This window comes from Dermacentor variabilis, chromosome 5, assembly GCF_050947875.1.
Source record: "Dermacentor variabilis isolate Ectoservices chromosome 5, ASM5094787v1, whole genome shotgun sequence".
Lineage (NCBI taxonomy): Eukaryota > Metazoa > Arthropoda > Arachnida > Ixodida > Ixodidae > Dermacentor > Dermacentor variabilis.
This window is the reverse complement of record NC_134572.1, coordinates 47823752-47851683: the sequence shown is the minus strand read 5'-3', so window position 1 is coordinate 47851683 and position 27932 is coordinate 47823752. Positions and strand designations below refer to the sequence as shown.

Genomic DNA, 27932 nt, shown 5'->3' with positions numbered 1-27932 from the left:
CAGTAAAAAAAAATTTAGCCAGGCCTCAAAGCGCTATATCTCCGCTTAGCATTGGAAAGCTCCAATCGCACGTTTCAATGAAAAATAGCCCTGTGACGGTAGGTAGCCTGAAATTAGCAGTTCACTGCAATAGCCAGGCTTCCTATACTCCATGATCGTTTGAACGTTAAACCAAAAGAGCAAAATGCGTGACACCTCTTTTTGCCACGGCAAGCAGTCCTTTAGTGTTTCATGAGGAGCCCTCGCGTTTCCACACCCCGCAACATTCCCCAAACAAACAAACGAATACGGTAAATAGTGTTCGAAATTTACGAATGCTACGTTTGTAAAGATTAGTCTAGCGACGGTAATGCTGATGCAACCCCGTAAATAATCATCTGTCCACGTGTGATCACCTCCCCGCTGCATTCTTCGGCTCTCCGTGTATTGCCATGAACAATGATGATACAGAAAGTCACAGGCCTGCGCGGCAAACGCAGCAAAGTGAGAGCCTAACCTGGAAGAGCAGCTCCATAGGAACTCCATTTTCGGCAATACGCACTAGAGTGTCCTCGCGTCGATTTCACTAACTGTCCGCCCGCCGTCGACGGCGAGCTGCGGCTTGTGCTGCCCTCTGCACAGCGATCTGCTGAGCGTGACGTTACCTGGTTGCAGCCACGCGCCTAGCTTTACGATTCGCTTCTTCAGCAGCGGTTCGTACCTTGCGAGGAGGCGCCATAACATGTACCGGAGAGTAAGCACGAGTTTCGAGACTACGCGACGCCCATGTCATAGCCTTTGACTCGTGGCACGATGCGACGCAACTGCTACGTGTTGTGACACCTGGTGGCACACAACGCAACTGCATTGCAAAGTTTGCGCGTATAGACGCTACGGGGCGCACGTCTCACATCACGTAACAAGTGGCCCGATACGATGCTGCTGCTGATGATGATTCATTGGCATCCCCTTTGAAACGGGGCGGTAACAAATCGTCACCTAGCCTGCTGATTTAATCAGGTATGCTATACATCTTTTCATTCTAGCATTTCTGTACGCGTCTCCTTAACCTTCATTTATTTCCTCAAAACTTATATGCCTACATCGTGCTGCCAGCCTATGCAAGTACTACATGGTGTGCCACCTCGTACAATAAAATACAACTACAATGCAGAGTGTGCACGTATTGAGCTACGCGGCGCGCATCTCCCATCACGTGATTCCTTCCCACGAAACACAGAACTTCTTAAAAACTTCTTGAAACGGCTACAAACGGCTATAGACATCTTGGTCTATGACAAGACTGAAAATAGAATTTCTTCTAAACATAACCTCCGCACTTGGAATATGCTAGTATATATTCTATCTGCGGCAAAACCCACTACTGGTGTCACTAGAGTGTGTTTTGGTAAACACATTCATAATGTCTAACTCAAGAACTTTTCTAGATCTCTTTGTCTAAAAGTGCATAAAATGCCAAACGACGTGTTAAAAGTGCGGTTACCGTCGGCCGTCGGCGTTAGCGAATAAAAGACGCCACAGAGAAATCGAACTCGTTGGAAGCAACATTAGTTAATTGATTTTAATATTAAATAATTTCACACCAGAACTTCAACAATCAAGGGCGTGTTATTGTTTTCCATACGGGGCGCGCACACGACGCCTGGAAACCATTCTATGCTCGCGCAGCTGACAGCAGCAGGAGCGAAACGCAGGTATTAAAAACAGCTGTTTTTAAATATAATCAAAGTCATAGTAGGCACTGGATTATGGTATTGCGTGAATATATTGATTGGTGGCCATTGATTAGAGTTTAAGTGTGTGTTTATAACGAATATACATTAGACAAATTACCTCGTCTCCTCTTACGTACTAATTGAATTCGAAGGACAGAAATCAAAATCAGCCCATAAAGGACTCTAAAGTAAGGATAGCTCAGTGTTAATACTCTGAAGTAGAGGTGTGAGAACTTTATCAAGCGCTTTGTTGCTTTTATTTTTTTTTGTCGCCTCCCGTCTCAATATTTATGTGTTGATGGGAATAAACACTAAGGCAAGCATGGATTCTTTGATGTGACATGTTGAAAAGACATCGGTGAGCAGCTGGAACAAGAATTCGTGAGAGACCATGAACAACGATTCTCAAAGAGAGTGTTAGGGTCTTTGAAATTCGCTGCAATTCCGTTCAATTGCGCCTTCAGCATGCAAATTTACGTCACCCCCTCCCCTCTTCACATTCATCTCTCACTCTGTCACACACCCCTCACCACATCATTTTATTTACTTTCCACCGGATTGGCCCAGTTTTTGTTAGACCATCTTCCGGATCGGTTCACTTGCCCTCGACGACAAACCGAATAAGCAGACGTAGAACAACTCGGGAAGGAAGGCAAAACATAAAGAAACAGAAACTTGGGTTTAGTAGAGGAATTGTACGTTTGATGGCCCATATCCGTTGCGGATCAGGTGAATCAGGTACCATTTGCTGTTTTATTTCGTACTTTCACAGAGACCAAAGCGGGTCACCGACATATCTTTACGGGTCGCACGTATAGCTATACCGAAACCCCAACTTCGTTAAATAAGATTCATACACACCACCCTCCTACGGTTTTTTCTCACGTTCCTTTGTTTCAATAGTCGATTCGTTGGAGGGTTGAATCGTAACAAGGAAGCTAACACCCAAGCGCTGTTGTTGATTGTTGGCATTCTTGTCAAACCAGCCTTCTAGCGTTTAAACTGGCGGCTCAAGATTCGCCTTACTGTGGTTACTACAAGCAAGTGCCCCAAGACGATTTGCTCAAATGATGAATTTGCGGCTTGTTTTTAGTCCACTTTGTGTAGTAATAAATGTTCGCGCAAGTAAACCAGAGCGATTCTAACGCATTTGACGTACTTTTGATAGTTCGAACCAGGACAGTTCGTTAACGTTTGGAACAAGAGTGAAAACTTGGCTCTCAGCATGCACTATGACTATGCTTTGTCGTATACATCTATTGAACTTATGCGAATCCAGGAAGAACTTGGATGATGAGGGCATTTACGGATTTGACTTGCCATTTTATTTAGATATGGGGTAATTCTGTGACAGCGAGACATTCTTCCACACGTGCGAGCCCCATGAGGGGAATATCCCAAACTAAATCACAACATTTGTAGTCCGGTTACGTTAACAACCCTCTGGTTGCACCAGTCGCTAGAAACGCTGTGTTAGCTGAAAAATGTAAACCAATAAGTTTTGCCATAGTTGTGACGAAGTATGGTTTAGAATACGCACCTGGATCCACCACCTCTGTTGCTGGTGTATTTGACGCTTCTTTACAGACAGCCTTTTGGTTTTCCATGACACAACCCTTACAAAAATTTTTATAGAAAGTCCATAGACAGTCTATAGACATTTGTCTATGAAGTCTATAGACTGTCTATAGACATTTCTTTAGACTAGTCTATAGACAGTCTATAGACTTGTGGCCATACACTTTTTATAGACTAGTCTATAAAAAGTCTAAGTCTATAGACTGTCTATAGACAGTCTATAGACTTATGGCCATACACTTTTTGTAGACTAGTCTATAAAAAGTCTGAGTCTATACACCGTCTATAGACAGTCTATAGACTTATGGCCATACTTTTTATAGACTAGTCTATAAAAAGTCTGAGTCTATAGATTGTCTATAGACTGTCTATAGACTCATGGCCATACACTTTTTATAGACTAGTCTACAAGAAGTCTGAGTCTATAGACTGTCTATAGACGGTCTATAGACTTATGGCCATACACTTTTATAGACTAGTCTATAAAAAGTCTGAGTCTATAGACTGTCTATACACAGTCTATAGACAGTCTATAGACTTATGGCCATACTTTTTATAGACTAGTCTATAAAAAGTCTGAGTCTATAGATTGTCTATAGACTGTCTATAGACTTATGGCCATACACTTTTTATAGACCAGTCTATAAGAAGTCTGAGTCTATAGACTGTCTATGGACAAGTGTATAGGCTTACAGTTCTACTTTTGTAGAATGAAGTCTATAGAATGTCTACAGATGAGATTTGTCCGTAGACATTTTATACACTTCAGTCTACAAAAGTAGAACTATATATACAGCTCTACTTTTGTAGACTGAAGTCTATGGAATGTCTATATACAAATGTATATAGATAGTCTATAGACATTCTATAGACTTCAGTCTACAAAAACAGAACTTTATAGTCCGATACACTTTTTTCTATGACATTCTGCAGACATTTGTTAACAAATATGAATTTTTTTAATCTATAGGCACTCTATATACACAGACATCCTATAGACAAGTCTACAAAGAGTGTATAAGGCCATAACTCCATAGCGGCTATCTACAAGTTAGTTTACATTTTTGTTTACATGCGGTAGCAAAAAGTTTTGAATGTATTTATGCATGTGCACCTGTTCCTTTTCATCTGCACTTATGCATTACCGTTAGTAGATTAATAATGCTTCTGAACCAGCTGTACTTTCATATATGTTGCATAAACAGAAAGAATTTATATAGTGCTGAATCATGCAGCGCGAAAAATAAAACAAATGCACCAGCAATGCATTCACCGTTTTTATTGCTCGATAAAATAGATGAATTCCTTAAATTCATGTCGTATGCTATCATGGAAACAGATTAAATATTTACACTGCTCCTTGGCAGGCATGGTCGCCAGGCTGGCCTTGACCTTTGTGTCATTAGACCCAAAGGTGCTGCAGGTGTATGCTGCAAATAAGTAGATGCAGCAATATGAGGCAAAAATAACAAGTGTATATTCTTTGTGTGTTCATTAAGCAGCTTAATATATTTGCTCAAACCATCTAAGTCAATACTTAATGCGGTTTAACTATGACTAATGGCTGCTTGTCAATACAAATCAGCACCTTCATACAATGCTTTATTGCATGGTATGGTGAACAATTAAACAGTCAGAACTGCTGCTCGTGCAAGCAACAGTATGTTCCCTTTTATGACAAGTTCATATATGATGCATTATTGTACTTATCTCAAATGGTCTCTATATTTATTGCTGAAACGTTACCCAGTTGGGCTTTCTGTACATTTTTTTTTGGCTGCTAGTTAAGTATGCCCGTGCAGAGGGATATTTTCAGAAGACGTGACTGGTATATTCACAATATCATGCCTAAGATTGTAATTTATTTTCCTTAATACACATTTAAATGTCTTTCTAATACTTTTAAATGAATGGGTGATTGGCCATAACTTCAACGGAAGGCAGATGGGCTGATCGTATCGATATGGTCACTTAATTTGTTACAGGTAATGAGGCCTCTTGGGCGTGCTAACAGGTTTCCAAGTTAGGTATACCACATGAGCACCCGAAATACCACACGAGCACTTTGTGTCATGGCACGACAGATATACACCTCCTAGGAAACAAAACTGATTTTAGTGTAGTTCGAATGAATTCTATTACAGTAAATTATTTAAGGTGCTTTGAAAGATGAAAATTTTTTCTAGGCTATCGAGGTTCAGGACGTTTAGCTAACGCAAAAAAAACACATATTGAGTAAGAAATGCCTTGTCAGTAAGCTTGACTTTCTTTTATTTTTCAATAAATGGAACCAATTTCCTTCAATTTTTATCAGGTGAAACGTTTTAAAAATATATTTAACTCAGAGATTCTCTGGAAACTTTGTATGACGTATAACAAGACAGCATACCTATGTGGCCATTTTAAAATTTCCCGATCTTTTTCCAAGCCTTCCCTGGCTGTTTTCATGAAAATTTTCTGGCAATCTATGACGCCTGCAGCTTAAGTTTAATAAAAAATATTGTGGTTTAATGCTTGCCAAGTACTGCCAGTCCATAATATTTAGATAAAACGAATAACACGTCAGTCACTTGACATGCAGTAGTAGATTCAACTGACTTGAATCCCTTGATTAATAAAGCTGACAAGGGCTTCGGCAAGGTCGTAATTGATGGCCACACGAGTACAGCACGGAAGACAGAGACACACGTAAAGCAAATGCAACAATGTGAGGAAAAACTATACGATCAGTTATACAATTAGTTATTTTTACGGTTCAATAGTAGTTTTCAATATAATTTGCTCTCATCACTTATGCCTCTAGTTAACTTTGTTTATCTCTGACTAAAGACTACATGGCAATATTAATCAGTACCATTATGATGTTTCGTTATACTACAGTATGATAAGCAGTTAGACAACCGTAATGGTCGCCGGTGCCAGCAACGGTACGTTTCGTTTTAAGACAGGTTCATGTGACACACAGTGTACTTATAAAAATAAAAGAAATGCGAGAATCCCAAACGATTCCTATAATAATACTTGTTGAAACAAAGATACCCGGCTGGACTGTGCACATTTTTCAGGTGGTAATGCAATATGCCCGTGCCGAACGAACATGCTCAGCATACTGACTGCAGTTTTGAACAATCACGTTAAGATTTGCAATTTATTTCCGCTTAGAACAGCCTGCAATGTCTCTTTTCTCATACTTCGAGATGAATACATTTGCCACACTTTCAGTAGAATGCACATGAATGGGGGCGTACTGATCAGGTCACTTATCAACTAAAACATGTTACGATCTCTTAGGTGTGTTGATAAGGGTAGAACAAATGCAATGCCCACAGAATTATTTGAATAATCTGTGCGTTATCTACTTAGAAAAGACCACCAAATTGATAATCTGGCTCTTTTTTCTTTTGTACAGCGCATATTGTATGCAGTCTGCCCAAGACGACGGCACTACATGCAACAGTAATGAAAACCGGAACACTTATTACGCACGACAATGGCTTCATACCATACAGGATTAGCACAATGCGAATCTGCGCCAGCAGCTGCCTTGTGATTAAGAGCACGTAAACTGCAGAACGACGAAGCATCGGAAGCCGCTTAACGCTTTTCATATAGCTCGAAAGATAACTTCTGCTGCTAAATTGTTTAAAAAAGAGACAAAAAACAAATCTTCCAACTACCGTCAAACGCAATGCCTTCAGTTTGAAACGTGTAAAGGTGTTCCCGGAGCGACTAATTTATTGTTCTCTAATTTTTTCGGCTAAGTTGCGAAGCTGCAAGTGACTGAGCTTATCGCAGGTTTCATGCTCCAAAAGCGTTTGTGGTTGCATATAAATAGATTGGGTGAATCTAGAGATTTCTACTAGATATTTCTTCAAGTCTCGAGTTTTGCTTGCTGTAACTTCCCAAAATTATTTAGATTGGTTGCCAGGAACCTTAAAAATACTGCTACATTTAAACTATGCGAAAACGGCAGCGCACACACTGCTGATACATGCCCCGCAAACACGGCCTTTCATCCGAGTACGCTAGCAGTTATTCAACTATGCCTGTCTGTTTGAAAATTCTTGATGCTAACACAATTTCGAGATATATACGTAAAGCGTGTCACGAGAATTTCACTACACATACGGTGCAGCATTCATCGCGGCCGGATCAAGCGCCACTAAATGAGATCTACCACACTGGCTGCCCAACACACACAATCCGCTTAGTGGTAGCTCAGTATCAAGTTAAAACATGGTGTACTTCCTTTTTTACGCACGTAAGCTATAATGATAAAATCAACAAGCACGAGCGATCGCCCGCCGTAAAACATTCCGTATAGTAGAAGCGAGAACAAGAGCGCGTTATTAAACCATGTCAACGACAAACCGACACTATACCCGAGTCGCCTGCGCTACATGCAGCCGGTTCGCGCTACGAAATGCGCTCACATAATCATAAGGTATTGACGCAAAACGTCTTTGATAAAGCTTACCATTCAGTGTAGTTGACGTGTGATGCCACAAGGAAGACACGCATACACAGACACCAACGTTCAGGGAGACACCGCACACCGGCACAACCGTTTACGTGCCTGGCGCACTCGTAGAGACGGCGCACCGCCGCGCATGCGCAAGAGCTCCGAGCATGCGCAGGAGCTCCGCGCGGGAGGGCGTGCGCGCTCGGAGGAGTGTGAGCGCCTTTTCCTCCTTCATTTTTTTCTTTGTCTCTTTCTCTCTCTCTGCGCGCCATGCGCGCCGGAACGGGTGGCTTTTCTTTTCCGTTATGCATTTTTTTGTGGACGAAGCTTAGATATGCGCTGGCAGGTTGTATGACAAACGCTGTGGGCTATAGTATGAGACTGGAACGCTAACATGAATGCGCTGTTTGTAAAAGCCGTTACGGGGCCCTTCACACGTTTTAGACCCATTATTGCCAGCGTCGATGAGTAATACAGCGTATTTGTAGCATATCTTCCAGCGTACCGCCAAATGTGATGCCCGCACGTATGTTAGTGCTAATTTTCTGTTCCGATGATAGGTCAAAGCAATCAGTACAGCATTGAGGTACTCATATGCGTGGCTGCGCAGGCATACCGCCCGCGAAATACTGGGTGGGCTCAGAGAATTTGGCACCTATTTTAAGTGAATGAGAAACCTTGATGAGTTTATAGTGCAGGATATTAGGCAACAAAAGTCGCCCGATGTTAAAGACGCAGGCGAGATATGAAGACAATGTGAAAAGTATCCGAGAATCGGACGACACACAACGCGAACACCACATGCACGACATCGTTTCATGGCACATTCACAAAGTCCGCGTTGTCAGCTACAAACATTACGAGTGTCTTTGCTGTTAGCTTGATGCCTGTTTCGAATGCACTTGTATCTTAAGCTGGCGTTCATAACATATATTTTAACAATTGGATCGGCATTTTGCTTCCGTTATTCTACTGCCGCAAAAGTGATGCGACAAATGTGAAGACTGTCTTGGGATTGCCGAGAGCGACTACGTAGATCATATGTGGTCAACAAATGCGGAGGTATACACTATGTGTATACTAAAGTCTACAAATAGGCTCTACAGCAATCTCAGCAGTATACAACTTTAGTGGCTTATATCAAATGCAGCTATGTATTATCCACCGGTACCTGCGCTTGGTTACAGCGTACACGGGTTGGGCCCAGATTAACGATGTTTGTCTATTGTTAATCTATAGACATGCAAGACCACGACAACTCAGAGGTGGTGAATTCACCACCTGGTCTGCGGGCTTTCGCCACTTATTCACCCCCTTTGCCACATCTTCACCACCTGACCTTCACCACCTGGTCTTCGCGAAGTGTACGTCCGGGAAGCAGCCAGGTTTAGGGCCTTCGGGTGCCTGGAAGACCTTGGTGACTCGGACGGTGCCTGCTCCGCCGCGATCCTCGTTCGGTGCAGCTGCACCGAACGCAGACTAGCAGTCTGCACGGTTTGCCCGCCGCGCGGGGGTTGCGGTGCCGTCGTGCATGAACCAGTGCCATATCATCGCGTTCGCAGAGGGCGGGGGGTATGGGAACTCGGAATTACATATTATCGACTTTCTTCTATAGACATTCAATACACCAGGAGTAGAGAAAAAATAGACACCTTGTCGACTATTGTCCATAATATAGAGAGTCAACAGACAAAGTATGGACAAAAATAAATAGAAACTGTATCGGCTTTCGTCTACAGGTAGTCATATAGAGGGGAAGTAGAAAAAGAAGAAAAAAACTCCTTATCGAATTTTTTCTATAGACCGTCTATAGACTGCGAGTAGACAAAAAGAAATAGAAACCTTATCGACTTTCGTCTATAGAGAGTCTATAGACAAAGTATGGACAAAAATAGATAGAGACTGAATCCACTTTCGTCTATAGGTAGTCCATAGAGGGGAAGTAGGCAAAAAAGACACAAACACCATATCGACTTTTTTCTATAGACCGTCTATAGACTGCGAGTAGACAAAAAGAAATAGAAACCCTATCGACTTTCGTCTATAGAAAGTCTATAGACAAAGTATGGACAAAAATAGATAGAGACTGTATCCACTTTCGTCTGTAGGTATTCTATAGAGGGGAAGCAGATAAAAAGGAAACAAACACCTTATCGACTTTTTTCTATAGACCGTCTATAGACTGCGAATAGACAAAACGAAATAGAAACTTTATCGACTTTCGTCTATAGACAGTCTATAGACTTTATATCAACAAAAGTCCAAATCTATAGAAAGGAAAGGTCGTCTATGAAAAGTCTATAGACTTTCTATAGACAGTCTAAAGTCATTTTTGTAAGGGAACGCTGCTCACTGCTTCTGCATTTATTAGTTTCTTCCTCATTGCACGATTCTGGAACTACAGCAGCTGGGAGAAAATGAACTTCACTACATCAAGCATTCAGACTCTATTAACCGTTACTTGTGAACAACATGACTCAAAATCCGCCTTACTCAAAGCTATAGTAACTGACTAGGTGTGTGTAAAGTCAAATGCACTGAAAAAAGATTCGAAATATATTTAGAGACTTAAAGGCAAGCTTGGACTCACGTACCCTTGAACCGCATTATTTCTAACTAGTAGCCTAGAAGTAGGATGCCACAACGTCTGCTTTATGTTGAAGATCTTTGAAGTATGATTAACATTATTGTGTACTTAGAACTACAGAATCGCGCCATTTCCGTTCTGCCACCACCCTATAATATCATGAGCACTGAACTACCGTCTCGGTGGGAACAGCAGCAACGTCCTTTTATGAGAAACACAGTGTGATAACGGTTATTTGAGGCTTCTTTAGTTGTAACTCACCAGAACATCCGTGACCGTCGTCAACTGTGCCTTGAGGGCACTTGCACTCTGCTTTTTGGTCTTTGTAGACGCATTCCCGCTTCTTGTCCTCGCATTCTCGCCTCTCTTTGGAGTTGCATGTTGTACGGGCTGAAGAAAGACATTGATTCTTAACCAAAGAACCAGACTTTCAAAAAACCAGAACCAGAAACAAGAACCAGACTTTCAAAAATTAATTCGCTAATCATGGACACAGGACAAAACTCCCTCACAATTAGGCAGTTTTTCGTACAGATATTCTTTTTTTTTTCATTTGAATTGTTCAACCTGATCAAGCCGCTTGTCACGTTTACACGATATACCGCATGTAAGCTGTTTAGCTATGCCGAGACGCGTAAGCAACAGTAAGCCGCATAGACACGCCATGTGCATCCTTACTGTGATAATTAGATCCCAGCCCTGTTAGTGAACTCGTTTGTATGTGCATGGTAATAGGAAACAAATAACAAATTTATCAACTCTTTTTGGTCCCTGCAAGCTCCATCTCTGCTTCGGTATAAGCGTGATAAGGGGAATGCTCAAGAGGAAGCTTTAGCTCGGGCCCAACTCCAACGAGGCCTATTGAAATACATGTAAAACGCAAAAACCATTTTCTGAGATAGCCCCTGGACCGATTTTAATGAAATTTATTGCATTTGAAAGAGAAAGCTAAATTCTAGTGACTGTTGGAAGCGGAATTTTTATTCAATGCTTGAATTTTGTTAAAAAGATCTTCAAAAATTCGAAAGTATGAAAAAAATAGAAATACGAAGTTTACGAATTCATAGCTCTGCATCAAAAATAGATATCGCGGTTCTGTGAACGGCATCCATTAGATCATTGAAAGCGGACAAATTCGATGTGTAATTTGGTATCTTACGTGAATTTGTTACGTTGTTTACAAGGGTTCTGCAAAAGCTGTATTTCCATATTAATAAATTTTTTGAGATTCATGTGTAACTTATCAATTTTGTCCGCTTTAGATGTACTATTATATGGATTTCACAGAATTGTATTATCATTTTTCGTTGATGAGTTACACAGTTGTAAACTTCATAGTTTCGTTTTTGAAAATTTTAGATTTTTGTCAATTTTTAATAAAAGATTGACGGCCTAAATCGAAAATTCGAAACAGGCAGTCACTAGACTTTAAGATTTTCTTTTAAATGCAACAAACCTCGTCAAATTTGGTGCAGTGGTTGCCGAGAAAGACGTATTCTCCTCTTACATGTATTTAGATAGGAGCACCCGAGCTAAAGCTTCCTCTTAAGCACTTGTTTTTAAAAACCAATTCTTTCTTAGTGAGTTACCACAACTTTTTTGTATCGGGTATGTTTCTAGCCTCTTATCCCGAACCCGATGATCATGCAGCTTAAAAATGTGGGCCGATATGTGCTACCGGGACCACTGGTCACCATGTTGTTTCGAATATATAAACATATGGTATATTCAATCAATAAACATAAAATTATCCGACGGCAGAATTGGAGCAGAGGACCCCTAGCATAGCAGCTCAATGCTCAAACCATTACACCACGGGCACACGCCCAAGCGTGTGGTATAGAATATTCCAAAGCATTTTCCCCGAGCAAGCCAGTGCGTTGAGGCGCCTGGCGCGTTTTCTTGCGAAATCAATTATATGAACGCCATGCGTTCTTACGCCTACGTCGATAATTAAGGAAAGAATATTGATTTATTTAGTTTTAATACGTTTTCTGAAGAACGTTACTCGCATTGCCTGTGCGCTTTTCCCTTTGCATTAGAATTAAAACACCGAGTGGCGAAATATGTCTGGGCGTGTTCGTGTTCCTATCGCACCGAATGGTGCACAGTAGCGACTGAATTCTACGACCTCCGGTTATACAACTCTGCTTGCCGGAACTAACCGTAACACAGCTGTGCTGACCTTGCCGGCTTGTACCATCGTTCTCCCCGCACGTAATAGCCACGGATGCTGGGGTTTCTGCAGCTCAACTCCGGGGGCACCCAGGCGCGGCGCTACGGAGACCGAGGCTAAGCGACAGCGCCGACAAGACCCTCTATAGGCCTAGCCCGTGCTGCTCGCGGTCATCGAGTTGTTTCTGTCCCTCTGTGTACGCGCACGTCACGGCAGGCTTGTTTACTTAGCCGGTTTATCTTTACTGAAATTCGCACGGCCCCAAAGGCTACGAGCCTTACTTCGTGTAACACTCTAAGATCTTGCATTCATTGTTTCTCCCTTATGGGGAAATCATGAATTTTGAAATACTAAATCAACGAAACAGTCCAACGGTCAGATTCGAACCAATGAAATAGAGTACAGAAGCCCGATACAATAACCGTTACGCCACGGACGCTTTTCCCCCATAACGGCGTGCCTCACAAGTGGGTCGTAGTCTTGACAGGTTAAGCTCCGGAAATTATTTAAACCTATTTAACACGTCACCATGCGTCAAAGTATTGGCCGATCCAAAAGATGGTGCAGTAGAACAATTTGAATACGACGCTCCTCATATACTCCCCTCACGCGAGGAGTGAAAGTGTGGTGCGTCCGCCCATATCTCACACCCAACTCGCTGAGGAAGACTGACTTTTTCTTTTGTGATTGCAAGACTTTTTTCACATGTCACAATCTTGTTACTTCTTATATTCCGTTCCTATGATCTTGTACATGAACGTGTTCACTGACCGGATCAAACAGTTCGTAATTAACCTAGAAAGTTGGGCTTGTTGGCGTTGTCACATTTGCTGTGACGTAGTTACCAGCGCGAACAAGGCTACGAAAAAATTAAGTGAGACAGGATAGAGCGCTAGGCTTCAACAACGTACTATGTACCTTGGTAGTTTCAATGCGCCTAGACAGGTTCATCACGTTCTACAACATGGTCCAAAATTTTGTAATGAACCTATTGAAACGCCCGTCTCTATTTTAGGTCTTGTTCGAAAAATATCCAGTCGTTCTGATCCTGAGGAGTAAAGCAGATGTGTTACGGAAGGTGTTGACTGCCTTCCCTCCGTGGGCCGCTCTCACAATACTAGTAAGGCAATTAAGCAGTCCGTAAAATTTGGAGTCTGATAAAGAGGAGGGTCTTGTAGTCTTGTCGCAGACTTGTTTTCATGAGAAGGCATGTGCTGCTATCAGCAAGAACTTTGTTCATTCGGATAATGTCACGACGAGGGTTAAGAAGAGGGCCTTGATATTATGCCAGGATATGCATCTTGACGGCCTCAGGAAGCGTATGCTAGTCTTGAAGAGCGACACTCTGACAATGCTGTTTTCCGCCAAGACGCATAAAACAGACGTCCCTCTTAGAGAAACCGTAACTGAAAGAGAGTCTTGCAAGGAGAAATGTCAAAATTGCTTCAAAAAAACCTTTAAGGGTTGCACGTGAATGACCCGTTCGTGTTGCGCAACTCTAATGACCCACTTAGCTACCTTCCGGCACATGAAAACACCGCGGAACCGTTGTTTGTCTTCTCACTTCCCGTTTAAGAACTTTTTAACTCCCTCCCCCAGGCTGAGCGTTTAATTTCTGTCACGGAGCATATCGAAGAGTCTGGCCCCATTGACTTGAAAAATGCCGCTGGCCTTTGTGTTGACAATTTTGTGGAGATACTAAGGTTTTTTCTTTCTTGTACCCTTGTTGTTTTTGACCAAGACACATTTGTCCAAAAAAGATAGCGTGTGCGAGAAAACTCGCGCATAGCGTCTCTTTTAAGTAATTTGTTTTTAACTGTTGTTGACAGTCGTACTTTCTCGTTATTTGACAATACTTTTGTAGCTAAGGTGTTTAAGTATATTGATTGTAGGAGCCCATTAATCGCCAGTAGATGGTTGCCTACAAGTCTTAGATATTAGTGTCATTCTAAATGACAGCTCCCGTTGTTGGATGTACTCTCCTCCGGCAGCCAAGAAAGGGCAAGAAGCCCTTTCTTGACTGCCATTCGGTGAACACCAAGTTAGTTAAAAGAGGCATAGCTACTGACTGCCTGAGATACCACTGTTAAACCTTGCGTGCACCAGGTTTCCTGCAGCGTTCAGCAACAAGAGAACAGTTTATGTAGGGCTGGGTATTCCGATAACACCGTGGTGTCGGTCACTGAGAGCCTCATTAAAGAGGTAAAAGCTGACCCGACAGCGGCTCGGTGCAATAACGCACGTCCTACTGGGCCCCCTGTGACTGTGCCATACGTACACGGGGTGTCCCAGCGCCTAAAAAAAGGTGGCAAACAAGCGCGGCGTAGCTGTTATGTTTTCAGCGCCACTAAAGCTCGCAAGAATGTGCAGGTCGGTAAACAACGCCGGGAGTCAAGGTACATGCACATAGAGCATGTCACCCACTTTGTTAACTGCAATGTGGGGATGGTATGCAAGATTCCACTTCCCTGTGGAAATTGCTATATGGTACAAACAGGAAGGTGCCGGAATGACCGACTTAGGGAGCACCGGAATGCTGTAAACACTTTAGCAGGCGCTGGCCACTTGTGCTCACCGCTGCCGAAGATGTACTCATAAATGCTCCTCATGGTTCGCCAGGCAATCAGATAGGGAAATATTCGAGGCATTTTGCATTTCAAAAGCTGCTGATGAATGCGCAAGCGCTCCATCACTGGCACACACTGGTAAAGAAGTGTTGTACCTTGAGAAGAATCTGGTGTATGATTTGTAATGCCTTGTCCTGGGCGCTTATCGGCTTTGTGGCGCATTTGGTTGTCTCCCACGCGGCCCATTTGCTTATGCGTCTTTCTGAGCATTTATTTGAGCATACAGGGGCCTCTTTGCGTGTTTTTCTGAATTAAGCTTGTCAGTTGAAGTCTAGCGCTCTGTCTTGTCCCACATTTTTTTTTTTCCGTAGTCTTGTTCGCCCTAGTAACTATGTCACAGCAAATGAAACAGTTGGTAGCTTGCGCTTCGTCCTTCCTTGTCGTATTGTCGTATTCGTTCATATTTGCAGAGTTAAAACTGAATTTCCGACAACGAGCACGCTGAGATGCCATAGCAGGAACAGAGCCTTTTCACTCACCAGAGCAACCGCCTTGCCCTGTAACCATGCCCGGCGGGCACTGGCACTTAGGTTCTTCGTTTTCGTAGACGCATATTTGTCCCTTACTAGCACATTCGAGCTCTTTGTCCGGGGTGCACGATACTCCAGCTGCGGCAAGAAAGAAAAGCCACAGTTAAAAGAAATAAAATTAAATTCAGATGTTTTACGTGCCAAAGCCACGATAAGATTGTGAGGCGCGCCGCCGTGGTGGACTATGAATTAATTTCGACCACTTGCGGTTCCCTTAAATTACACTCAATGCACGGTACACGGGAGTTGTTGCATTTCGCCGCCATGAAAATGCAGCCGCCGCGGCCGGGATTTGATCCCGCACCTTTGGCGCAATGCCAAAGCTTACACCACCACGGCGGGCGAAAAAATCGCAATAGGAGAAAGGCTCTAAAGTTCGTCCCACCCGGAATTTCTTCTATATAGAGAACCTTTGAATTTTGATCAGTTGACCTCCCTGCCTTTCCTGTCATTGCTTTCTCTCTCTCTCTCTCTTGATCAGTAATGTGTACTTTTTTTTAATTATATGTTAGCTACACAAACGTTGTCGGCACAAGTGGTTTATGCGCGTCGGCCTGCATAAATTTTTGAATGCAAGAAGAGCAGTAAGCGTATACTTATCATGAATTTGTTGGTTAATATGTTAATTTAGTTATAATATTATACAGTTTTATTGCATATGTACTTGAAGTGAGTCCTATACAACGACAACTTCGTTCTCTTTGGTATTTCTAGACTTCGCGCGATCCAGATACTCATAATCAAATGTGGCGCCCAACGCGCTAACTTCGCCTCAGAGGTTGGGAGTGTCGACATCAAGACGAACACCCCACGTGACGCAGCTGATCGCACAGAAAAGGGAGAAGTGGGTCATGTTGTTGGAAGCTGAGAGCTCCATCCGTCTTCTGGACAGGCGCGCTATACGGAATCAGGCACAACACATGGGGGTTAATCTTTTTGTCGAGGTCCCCCGTCTGTGAATGTGCAATTATTGTGATGAATGCCAAATTCAATTATGACTGTTTCACAACATAAGCTCTGTGGTAGTGTACACGAAAATGAAGTTGTTTTCGGAGAGTTGCATTTTTTTTCTCACTTTTTTTACACTTTGACTTTGCACTTTAATGGTCACGCATTAAAAGCCCTCTACTCACGCTCGCAGACGGAGCGGCGCAAGCGACCTCGTGTGACCCGGTCCACTTCTCGGAATCCAGCCGCGCACTTGAACCAGAAAAAGTCCTCGAACTTAACGCACTCGTTCTGTCCGTTGTAGGCCTCCTTCTGACCCTTGAGAAGACTGTCACACAGGTTTTCTTCTTCAATTTCTGCAAAGATTTAGGTTTGCCCGGAAGCATGGGATTGCTTGAATGAAGGGCTTTGTGCGGTAACTAATTCATATTTAAACATAAAAATTGAAAAGGTCACTGTGACCGAAAAAAAAGCCTACCTGTTGCAGTGTCCTTCTTGATTGGTAACTTCGGATACAGCATGCACAAGTCGCCATCGGGATGCTCGCATGTTTGAAGCTTTTTCAGCAGGTACTTTGAAAGTGGCTTTGCTGCTATAAGTCTCGCCTTGATTTTCTGCCTGTGAATCACGGAAGATGCCCAGTGATAGCTTGATTGTTTAACTCACAAATGATTTCAGTTCGTTCATATATGCCACTCGTCAGCTACAAAAAAAAATATCAGTGGAGATTTACTGACCAATGCTAGATAAAATCGTTAGCATTAAGTCGCACCTTTTAGAGGTTCCGGATCTATGATGTAAGACTTTTTGGCTACATTGTAAACTGCTGTCCAGGAACGCACTGGACAAACGTCCTGCCTCTTCGGGGAGAGAAGTGCAAGTCACGGTGGTCCGAAGCAGAATACAGTCAGCTGAACAGCTTTATATATATATATATATATATATATATATATATATATATATATATATATATATATATATATATATATATATATATATATATATATATATATATATATATACTGTTTTTATACCTCTTCCAGGTGACCGGCTTCCCCTACTTCACACACGTACACTTTTTGCCGCTTTGGCGCTCCGAATCCTAATGCACATGCAATATCTGAAAGGAGACTTTGTGCTTTGTATGCTTCCCAGATTTCGGGTGTAAATTCCATGATGCGTGCAATGGAATAAGTATAGTTGAAGCAGGAAAGAAACTTTCGCACGACAAAGGCAGACACAGACAAGCGTCTGTCCTGGTTATTCCCGTCTTCCTTCTGCAATCATTGTGGAATAAAAACTAGCCCGCTCCCAGGCATTTGTTATGCAATTTAAATTTCCACTGCCCAACGTCTATTTATTTTTCTTTCGCTATTAAAAAGTTTGCCCGAAAGAAAAGATGTTTCACTCACGTGCAGTTCAGTATCTCAACCTTAAAAACTTCTGTTCCTATACTCGTTTTCATCTGCAAAAGGACGATGGCAGCAGAAAGAACACTCACACACTGTTTATGTTCGATGCACACGCGCCCTAAAAGGTTTACCGGCATTCTCAGATAAACAAAGCGGCTGGCACAAGTGATTTCGTGTTTTGTAAACACAACTAATTGTGACACGCACTTCATTCGGAATTGCGTTAACTGACGAATGGCAAGTGCAAACTACTACCTTGGTGACAGGGTTTTAGTTGTGCGTGCGGTTTGTTTCCAGAAGTGATTACGATGATTGCAGCGGATAACCAAACGTTACCAGGATGTATAAGCAAGCCTCATGTATAGTAATATAGCCAGTATTTCCTGTTAACAAATCCGTAATTCTACGTTTGCACTGGATAATCGCAGTAACAATAAGTACAAAGCCGATAAGTGCTCCTATATAAGCATAGCCTATCCGCCACACTTTAAGGACTGCTGCCGGTCTAGGGGGGGGGGGGGGTAGCGAACATTGAGACTATTGGAATATGAGTCAAAAACTTCTGTTTCGGGTCATAGTATTCGATTTAAATATGTGGTACGACTTTTATTTTTAATATGCGCTGTGATTTACGGGTCTACGTACATGGAAATTTCAACTGCCATGTGTAAGTCACCCAGAAAACGTTGTGACCTATCACTATTTGCTCACACGCAAGCTCAACAGCTAAAGCGCATCGCGTGCATTAAAATAAACATATAAATGCTATTATTATTATTATTATTATTATTATTATTATTATTATTATTATTATTATTATTATTATTATTATTATTATTATTATTATTGCCACATTTCCTCTTTCAGTTTTTGCTAACCTTAGAAGGAGGTGAATGTTCGATATCCCGTTTAATATTAGAAGCGCGTTTATTAAAATATTCTCATTTGGTTCCGCTATGGAAATTTTGCTCTTCGGACATCCCTATACATTTAATGAAATTGTGCATACATTTTGTACAGCATTTCAGCTCGACCCAAAATTAGGTCATTTTTTTAGCCGCAGAGACATTTTTTAGCTTGGCATATCGTCTTGAAGCTAACGTAAGCACACCTGTAAAATGTAATCACTTAGAACGGTGTGAGCTTTAACAAGATTTCCATGCGTGCAAAGTCTAAAATTTGGAGAAATGCAAACAACGTCAGATATTCCGCATTTAAGGATCATTCACGGAATTTTATCTCACAGATGCAAAGCATTACCTATAATCAGTCTCTAACCGCAATAATTTTCTTAAATAAAAAGACCGATTTGCATTGTCACTGTGCCAAAGATAGCATACTTTAAAAATGGGAGGAAGCAAGATTACGAGAGATCGTTGCTTACCGCTTCCAGGACACGGTCCTCGTACAAGTTGCAGTTGTTAGCGTCAAGAGAGATGTTAGGCGTGAAGGAAACAGTGTAGTAATACTCCTCTGAAAAAGAAAGAAAGAAAGATTACCTGTTGCAAACAATATAGCCAGCCTCAATCTTCACATATTCCAAGCCACAGCAAAGAATATTCTACAGCATGTGGAGGCGACAGACCTTGAGTGCTCCGCTGTACACATGCTGCTCCTGGAGTGTGATTGATCTCAGCGTCGGTCTTCATTCGGTTTCACTCTCTCTCTCTCCCCCCCATGTCCGCCATTTCGCACTTGTAGAGTAACAAACCTGATAACGTCTAGTTATCCTCCTTGCCTTTCATCCCACGCTTCCACCCCCTCTTTCTCTCTCCTTATGGTTTCTCCCTACCTCGCCACGCTCTCTGACATGCTAATCAACGGGGAAAAGACCTGGGTACCTGAACGCCCCTTCAAAGCCGATTCCTATCAATAGCTCTCAAAGGTCGATAAGATCAGAGGTATAATCACTGTTCAATATTTGTATACAAAGGGAGAGATGGTTAGCAGACTCTCCGTTATTTGATCGGGATCACACTGTCACTTGTTGTAATATTTCAGTAAGCGTGTATAATGTCAGCGCATTCAGATAGAGGTCAAAGCGGAAGAACTTGACAGAATACGATGTATGTCTGCTCCCGTCAGGTATAGCTGAAAAAAGTGGAGCTCGACGTGGAGTGATTACAGCCCGTTGCGTTGGCTCAGGCCTGTTCAAGAGGCCGCGTGCGAGCTCCCAGGAAGAAACTGTCAGCTATAATCACTCGTCTCATAAGATTAAACATTCCAGAAAGAAACTTTCCAGATTTCAGTTGCTGCTCATTTAAACGGAGTGGTTTGATAACGATGTGCCGCATTCTTAAATTGCTCAAATCTCATGGTTACCCAAAGCAAACCATAAAGATTTTGATGCGCTCCTTACCACTGAAAAAGGTGTGCAAATATTCACAACTTCCGAACCCCGAATCGAATAGTCATTATTCATCAATGCATATAATTTACGGATACCTTTCGAATATTTAAAATTGTCGACCGCGCGTTATCAAACGTAAAATTGGTGAAGGAAAGTATACATTTAAACTCTGCAGGCATAGTGTATAGCATAAAACGTCAGAACTCACGTTATTTTTATTCTCCGAAGATTCCTATGCACGCGAACAAACTGTTCATTGTTTTTAATTGATCCACTTGTGCTTTTTATAATGCTTGTGCTTGTGAAAGTTGTGGTAATGAGGAAACCTTTGAACATGCCCTATGTTATTGTCCTAGCTACAAGTCCCAGAGATGCCGGTGTTGGCACGCCACAACGGCCCGCCGTTTTCTGAGCTGATAATCTTGGAGTGCCGGTTGATAGTCTTCACGCCAGAAGGCAGCAGAGGCGCTACTGAAGTTCTTCCGGTCAAGTGACCTAGTTGAACGACTGTGACACTACCGCGTTCCTTCGTCGGTATTAGTGTTTTTTTTTCTCGTTTTTTTTACGTTGCTCTCTTTCCCTCTCTTTCTTTCTCGGTGTGCACCTTTCTTCTCTGCCTTTCTGTCTCTCCTTACTCCCTCTCCAGTGCAGTTTAGCAGGCTAGACCTCTACCTTTCACATCTCATCTTTCTATCTCTCTAATAATGCTTCATAACAGAAACTTACTAACTTAATGAATACTAGGATGTAAACATAACATTATTTTAATTCTAAAAAGCGCGGTTTCTTATTAGAAAACTATTTCAAATGTATTTGACATTCCTTTCGATACCATGTTGGCACTATTCGCTTCGTATTCGGTTCTGTCTCAAAAATTGCGATTCGTACACCCCTAGAGCTTACCTGCAAGTATTGGCTTGAACGAAATTGTACTGTATTTCTAGCCAAATACTGTACAATATGACCATCTAGTTCGGGAAAAATGGCGTAGGATATTCAGCGAGCGCTCTGCTTCAAATATCAAGGCCGCATTCACTGCAGCCTGAGCCATCCATTAGAGTAATTTAGCCAGGATGCACTTTCAGTGTCTTAAATTGCACCTCCTTATCTGAAAAATAACATGCGAACTGTTCGCTTCTGTGCATGTTGCCTCCCTACCCTTAGCCGCATGTATCTGGTGTTATCTTTAGCAAGCGTGCATCATTGAGTGTTATGACAGTCTGAGGCTTTTCACTCATGACTGCATTACCTCATAATATGAAACAATAATGATCATATATATTTTGTATGGTTATAACTTGTATCTACATCTAGTTATTACGCAGCTAACCAGTTATGTGACTGATATGCGTTATCTAAATTACCAGTATGAGCACTGCATTAATTCATCTCAGCTCACCAAGCCGCACAAGCGCACATAGAGTACCTGAATGTAACGGACTTCACTGCCAGTCTGCAGATACGAAAGATTAGAACGTCTTTCTGTGTGCTGTTTCCTTTCACTCGTTTTTCTTGTTCTGAATTTTCGCGCTACAAAAATAAAATCTTACGAGCTACACGTACGATGTGGCTTGTCTAGAGCACGTGATATTTCTGGAAACTTTGCTTCTTCTCTCGCGGTTTCTCCAGGTGTGCTTGCTCCAGGGACGATCAGTTCGAGAAATCTTAGTTTCGCGCATGTATACTCACTCAGAGTGCACTCCATGATGAAAATTTGGCCCGTCTTCCTAGTAGTCCATGGACAGGAGCAGCCTTGCTTTTCCATGTACACGTCACAGTCCATAAAATCCTCGTGACACTTATTTTCGGTACATCGACCTAAATAAACAGCACATTAGAGCAATGGTTAATTCTGGATAAGAAGAAACAGCGGCTTCACTTTGCGTCAGATCGAACAGGAACAATTAGATTGGAACGTCTAGTCCCGCCCAGCAATATCTATACAGCTGACTCCTGTTAACCGGAGGCTTTAGCTTCCCTGTCCAGATTCTCTTGTTGGATTTTGGATTTTGGACCTTCCTGCCCAAGTGCACGTGAAACGCAGAAACACTCTCATTCGAAAACTTTAGAGGAGATGTGTATGAAAGATGGTCCATTTAAAAAAAAAGGAAGCTGAAATATACTGGCTATTACAAGTAGATGTTCTCTTTGGGGCTTTATGGTGCCAGCGTGAAATAGACGGATGCGGGTGAGTGCCATTGCGAAAAAAATAAAAAGTCGGTTTGAAGATTTCCACCGGTATCTGGAGCTTCCGACTCATGCACCGCTTGAACGCAACTAGTCCCCTTGGACGCACGTCGCGGTTCGACGCAAAAATTTTCGGCCCGAGCTAACGCATGGCCACAAATGCAGCACATAAGGAGCGCGAGACGCCTGGCACCCTTTCTCAATCATTCCCTGCTCGGCGCTGGTTAAGTGCATGGGGCTCGAAGTTCAAGAAACTAAATGTCTCTCAAAGAAGCGTAGGTATCATTTAGAATTTGTAGATATATGAAAACGACCTATTTGGAAACATATCGGGCAAATTCCAGCCACGCTATAATAATGCTATACGTTCCTAGGCAGCTTGTTCTTTTGAATAGGTAAACCGTTGATGTAATGAAACCGCACAGGAACCTGAACATTTATTACGACGTCGCTGAAATTTGCTGAAAATTACCCGCAATGCGGGATTTCCATATATTGATCAAACACAAACTGATGCCATACTTCTTGGATAGTATTGACGTTTCGATCTCTCATGCCCATCCAATTACGCTGTGCCGAGCGAATGCCGACGCCGAGAGAGATCGCGCCAAAGGTGTCGACTATCTCGATCACCGCACGTTCAATAATAATAATAACATTTGGGGTTTTACGTGCCAAAACCACTTTCTGATTATGAGGCACGCCGTAGTGGAGGACTCCGGAAATTTTGGCCACCTGGGGTTCTTTAACGTGCACCTAAATCTAAGCACACGGGTGTTTTCGCATTTCGCCCCCATCGAAATGCGGCCGCCGTGGCCGGGATTCGATCCCGCGACCTCGTGCTCAGCAGCCCAACACCATAGCCACTGAGCAACCACGGCGGGTCCCCGCACGTTCAACACGCGGCTATCTAGAAGTGACTATACCGCCTCTGTCATGACGATCAGCTCAGCGCAACATTACGCGAGGCTGCGTTCATCGCAACAACCATGCGTTCGATTTATGCAGCATTCCATAATCACACTGCTGACGCAGCGTAACGTCCTGCATTTTAATGTCTTTCGCTGTGACTTGAAGCAAACATACACTAAGGTCGAAATTAACTTCTATGCGTTCAGAATTACCAATCATCTTTTATCACTACCATACTCCTCTATATGTATCCCGTTGTACGTGTATTGATGAAAGAAGTACCTAAAACGTCGTTACAATAAAAATTCAACTAATATCTTGCACCACATGTCGAGGTCGCTTATCATTCTGAAGCTCTGCAGTATTTAGCCATTTCCTTAGAGCGTTCTACACATCTAAAACCATATGATGACTGCGAAGTATTCATCATGCTTACAGCGCTTAAACTGAGCAGATGTGAAAACACTGATCAAGTGAAGATAAAGCCAGTCGGCTTTGTTCTTGAGGGTATTCTTCTTTACGAAACATAATGAAGTGGAAGCTTGGGCGAGTTCGCGATTCAATATCGACATGACTGCACAGCGCAAAATACGAGGACAGAAGAAAGGACACGACACAGCGCCTGATGTGTCATGTCCTTGCTTCTGTCCTCATCTTTTTGCGCTGTACAGTCATGTCATTAAGGAAACTACAGCCAGCAGCGGCTCTGGCCGTGCGGGGGAAAGAAAAAACAACCACAAAGCCCACCTTCGCGCATAGCGTTCGCCGCAAGCTTTTCCCTGTAAAGATTACGGTTGCTTAAGATGCAGTTGCCGGGAAGCGGCAACTGGATGGCCGGTCTATATATAACGCCGCGCGTCGCGGCGCTGCCAGTCGGTGCGGTGATCGGTGCGATGCCTCAATATATTGCGAAATGAAAACACGTATTGAGCTGCGCTCAAGTTTCTCATAAGGGAGAATCGTAATCATCGGCGGATTTTTGTCTCTCTCAAACAAATGTTTCCTTTCTTTTATTTCCTTTATTTTATTTAGGTTGCCGTTCGGTACAAATGGAGGATGCAGAGATAAAATATGCATAAAAGTAACTTGAGGTGTTCTCGACACCCTACCAAGTTCCATATAGAAACCACGAAATGATGCTTACTTGTGCACAAGCCGTTCACTAGCTGGTGATTACGCGGGCATGCGCAGATTATCTTATCTTTCTCCACGAGGCATGTCTGGCTGGGAAGGCAGGTCTTCTTTTGCTCTTCACTGCAGGCCTGTGCCGTCCACGCAGCTGAAATTATGGGAAAAAAAAGAATCCCCAGAAACAATTAGGACTGCTTACGGGTGGGGATGCAAAAGCAGTATAGCCCAATTGCTTTACCGTCTTGAATTCGGGGGGTTTACGCGGTAAAACCACAATTTCATTATGACGCACGCCGGTGGGGGACTGCGGATTAGTTTTCACCACCAGGCGATCTTTAACGTGCCGCCAATGCACGAGACACGACTGTTTTTTTGCATTTCGCTCCCATCGAAATACGGCTGCCGTGGTCGGGTTTTCATCCCACAACCTCGTGCTTAGCAGCGCAACACCATAGCCGCTAAGCCATCGCGGTGCGTTGAAATGTTTTTTTTTTTTCACGAATTCATGCGCACGCAAGTGCTCACCTGCATTCTAACTGCGTCTCGGTGCGGCCAAATCAAAACGCACCGGGCGTCTCGACGCGATGTCACGTGGGCAATGACGCACGTACTAGGCACACCTTTGGTCAGCCAGAACCGTGGCGTTGCCATGGCGTTGTAGAAGCGTGATCGTTTCGCCCTCCGGAGGCCCAGGTTCGGTTCTCACCCAGACCGAAGTGTGCCAATCTTTCCTTTCAAAACCTTTAATTTACGTTGTTTACAGTAACTTCTCTGAGAAATTTCCCGACAGTGCGAGGATTTTTTGACGCTTCTTATCTTTGCGCCGTTGGAAATGTTTCGTACCATCATTGGTTCATTCCTCCGTCTACAACGTATTTTAGCGTAATGGGGCGTGTAATGCTTTCGCATTAAAAAAGAAGGAAAGTGAGCACTGTAATCAGAACAAATGTGCAAGATATTTACGTTTTACAGAGTACAATATCAAAACGAAGCAACACAATTAATGCATAAAGCAGTGGTTGTTTACAAGTACAAGCCGCCACATAGCCAAGATTTGGTGGCAATGTTCAAAGTTGCAGAAAAGAAAAAGTAAATATGACCCATTCCACTCAGTGAAGGTGGATCACCAGCGAAGGTGTTTAGCGCACGACACAGAGATGACCCAAAATTCAAAATTAAATTATGGGGTTTAACGTGCCAACACCACCTTCTGATAATGAGGCACGCCGTAGTGGAGGACTCCGGAAATTTCGACCACCTGGGGTTCCTTAACGTGCACCTAAATCTAAGTACACAGGTGTTTTCGCACCCATCGAAATGCGGCCGCCGCGGCCGGGATTCGATCCTGCGACCTCGTGATCAGCAGCCCAGCACCATAGCCACTGAGCAAGCACGGCGGGTAGAGATGACCCATAATAGTGAACAAAGGTATGAACATATTTACGAACAAAGTACGAACTCATCCGTGGTCATCGTGGTGATATAGATGCGCTCACACAATGACAACGAAGACAGCGCTGTGCCCATCTTTGTTGACTTAGTAATAAGTCTTTTTTTTCTTTTGCACTACTCGCCTCAAGGATGAATTACACTGTGCCTGTGTTATTAATTTAATGATCGTAAAGCAGCTCAGAGGTTGCAGATCACCTGTGAGGCGGCTTGCTGAATTCAATGCAACAAATAAAGAAGGACAACTTTTGTGCATGTCAGCGTTATTTCGTATCTTAAGTGCCAACTTTTGCCGAAAGTCTCAGCTGGGTATAGGTAACAGCAGCACATTGGGGGTTTTCATTCATAACTTATTATACTGAATATAGCCGAATATTGCAAAAGACAACAAAACGTTCGTTGTGCTTTCCTTTGCATCAAACAGAAAATACCTTTTCCTTTTAAAAGGGGTGCAATTTTTGTCAGTTCAGAATTTCTTAAAGAGTGATATGCATTCATCTGGCAGTCAGCGGCTTACTTTTTTCAGTAACTGTTCTGTGCTTATTTACCTCACACAAGAAGGCACTAGAATTTTGTGTTTCCGAGACTGCACTACCGTTTGGAAAACTCGCAGTTTGTACACTTTAAACTTTAAGGCACAGCAGAACTTTAAGGCACGGCACAATAGAGCTAAATAAGCATTCCTGTCCCCCTGCTAGCTCTTTGTGTTAACCTTTGAGATGGTTCCTTTTTTTTTTTTTTGCAGCACTGAAGAGGAGCCTGGGGGGGGGGGACGCAGTGTTGACCAATACTTGCATGAAGCAACGGAAGAATGGCCCACTGCTGCTGACGATTGTGTCGAGATCAAGCTGATAGCATTGCTATGAGCCCGATAGCTGAAGCGAGTGGATTGTACACACAATATATTAGGTGATAACGAAGTGCAGCCGGGTTATGATTACCTTTGCAAGTAATGCCGTCTTCAGCGACCACCTCGTTGTATTTGCACCTGCATTCGTATGCTCTAGCCGAGCTCTCACTCTCCCTGCATCCATCGGGGCAGACAAGCTTAGCTTCTCTTGCACTGCAAGCATCTTGAGAGGAATGAAAGGAGAGCAGATTAATGCCAACTAAACAAAAAGCAATACGAACGTTCTTGTCGATAGAGAGCGACCCGCTTAATAATTCGTTGCTATTCTGTTTTCCTACGTGACCTCTGAGCTGGCAATGCTAAGCCAACAATCGCTCCCCGCCTGTTTCAGCAATGAGGCCAGCAATGAAGCAACGAGGTTCCATGTGCTTGTTTTTTCTGCTTATGGAATAATTAACACTGGCCGACAGAAAAAGAAAACGCCTTTTTCTCTCACGAAAATCAAAATTTCATTAACTGAGGAACACGGCCGAGATTAGCGGCAACCAACAGCATCACGGTGCGCAAGTGCGTGGTTACACACGCGCAATTTGTACGGTGTGTCCTTTTCCTCACTTTCCCATACCACTTGCTTGCTCTCCTCGCAAGGAGCTCAATTTTTTTTCAAATAAGTCTGCCCCTTTCTCTCTGCATCTCTTTTTTTATTCTCGAATTAAGTGATTTAAAAAGAGGGAGTTGAAACCTAGAACTGCTTTAACGGTCATTCTGAACCTCAAATCTTTTGTCTTCAGCTCAAAATCTGTCATTCTCTTAGGGAATGCAAATCTGTTGCAATAAAAAACGAAGCTTGGAGACACCGAACATCGAAATTTTGAGTTGCAGGACGCTCATCGAGTAACGCAACAGATGTAGCGGTATACTGGTCATGGCAAATGTGGCCATGGACCCGTCATCACATTGCCAAAACTTGTCATGCCCTTCCCGCTAACCTAGCACATTTTTACTTGCTCAAACGAGC

The 27932-nt window shown here is 42.9% G+C and overlaps 1 protein-coding gene across 2 annotated transcripts in view; it reads right to left on the bottom strand.

The window, feature by feature from the left end:
• The window catches only part of LOC142582545 (uncharacterized), a 386945-nt gene that overhangs the window by 173815 nt on the left and 185198 nt on the right, over positions 1–27932 (bottom strand). For both annotated transcript variants that reach the window (XM_075692387.1, XM_075692389.1), the window contains 9 exons: positions 27006–27137; positions 24629–24763; positions 22075–22203; positions 19420–19508; positions 18036–18088; positions 17102–17241; positions 16809–16979; positions 15625–15753; positions 10604–10732 (listed from right to left, as the gene is read on the bottom strand). In XM_075692387.1, coding sequence (XP_075548502.1) covers positions 10604–10732; positions 15625–15753; positions 16809–16979; positions 17102–17241; positions 18036–18088; positions 19420–19508; positions 22075–22203; positions 24629–24763; positions 27006–27137 — 1107 coding nt within the window. The remainder of the gene's footprint in view (positions 1–10603; positions 10733–15624; positions 15754–16808; positions 16980–17101; positions 17242–18035; positions 18089–19419; positions 19509–22074; positions 22204–24628; positions 24764–27005; positions 27138–27932) is intronic.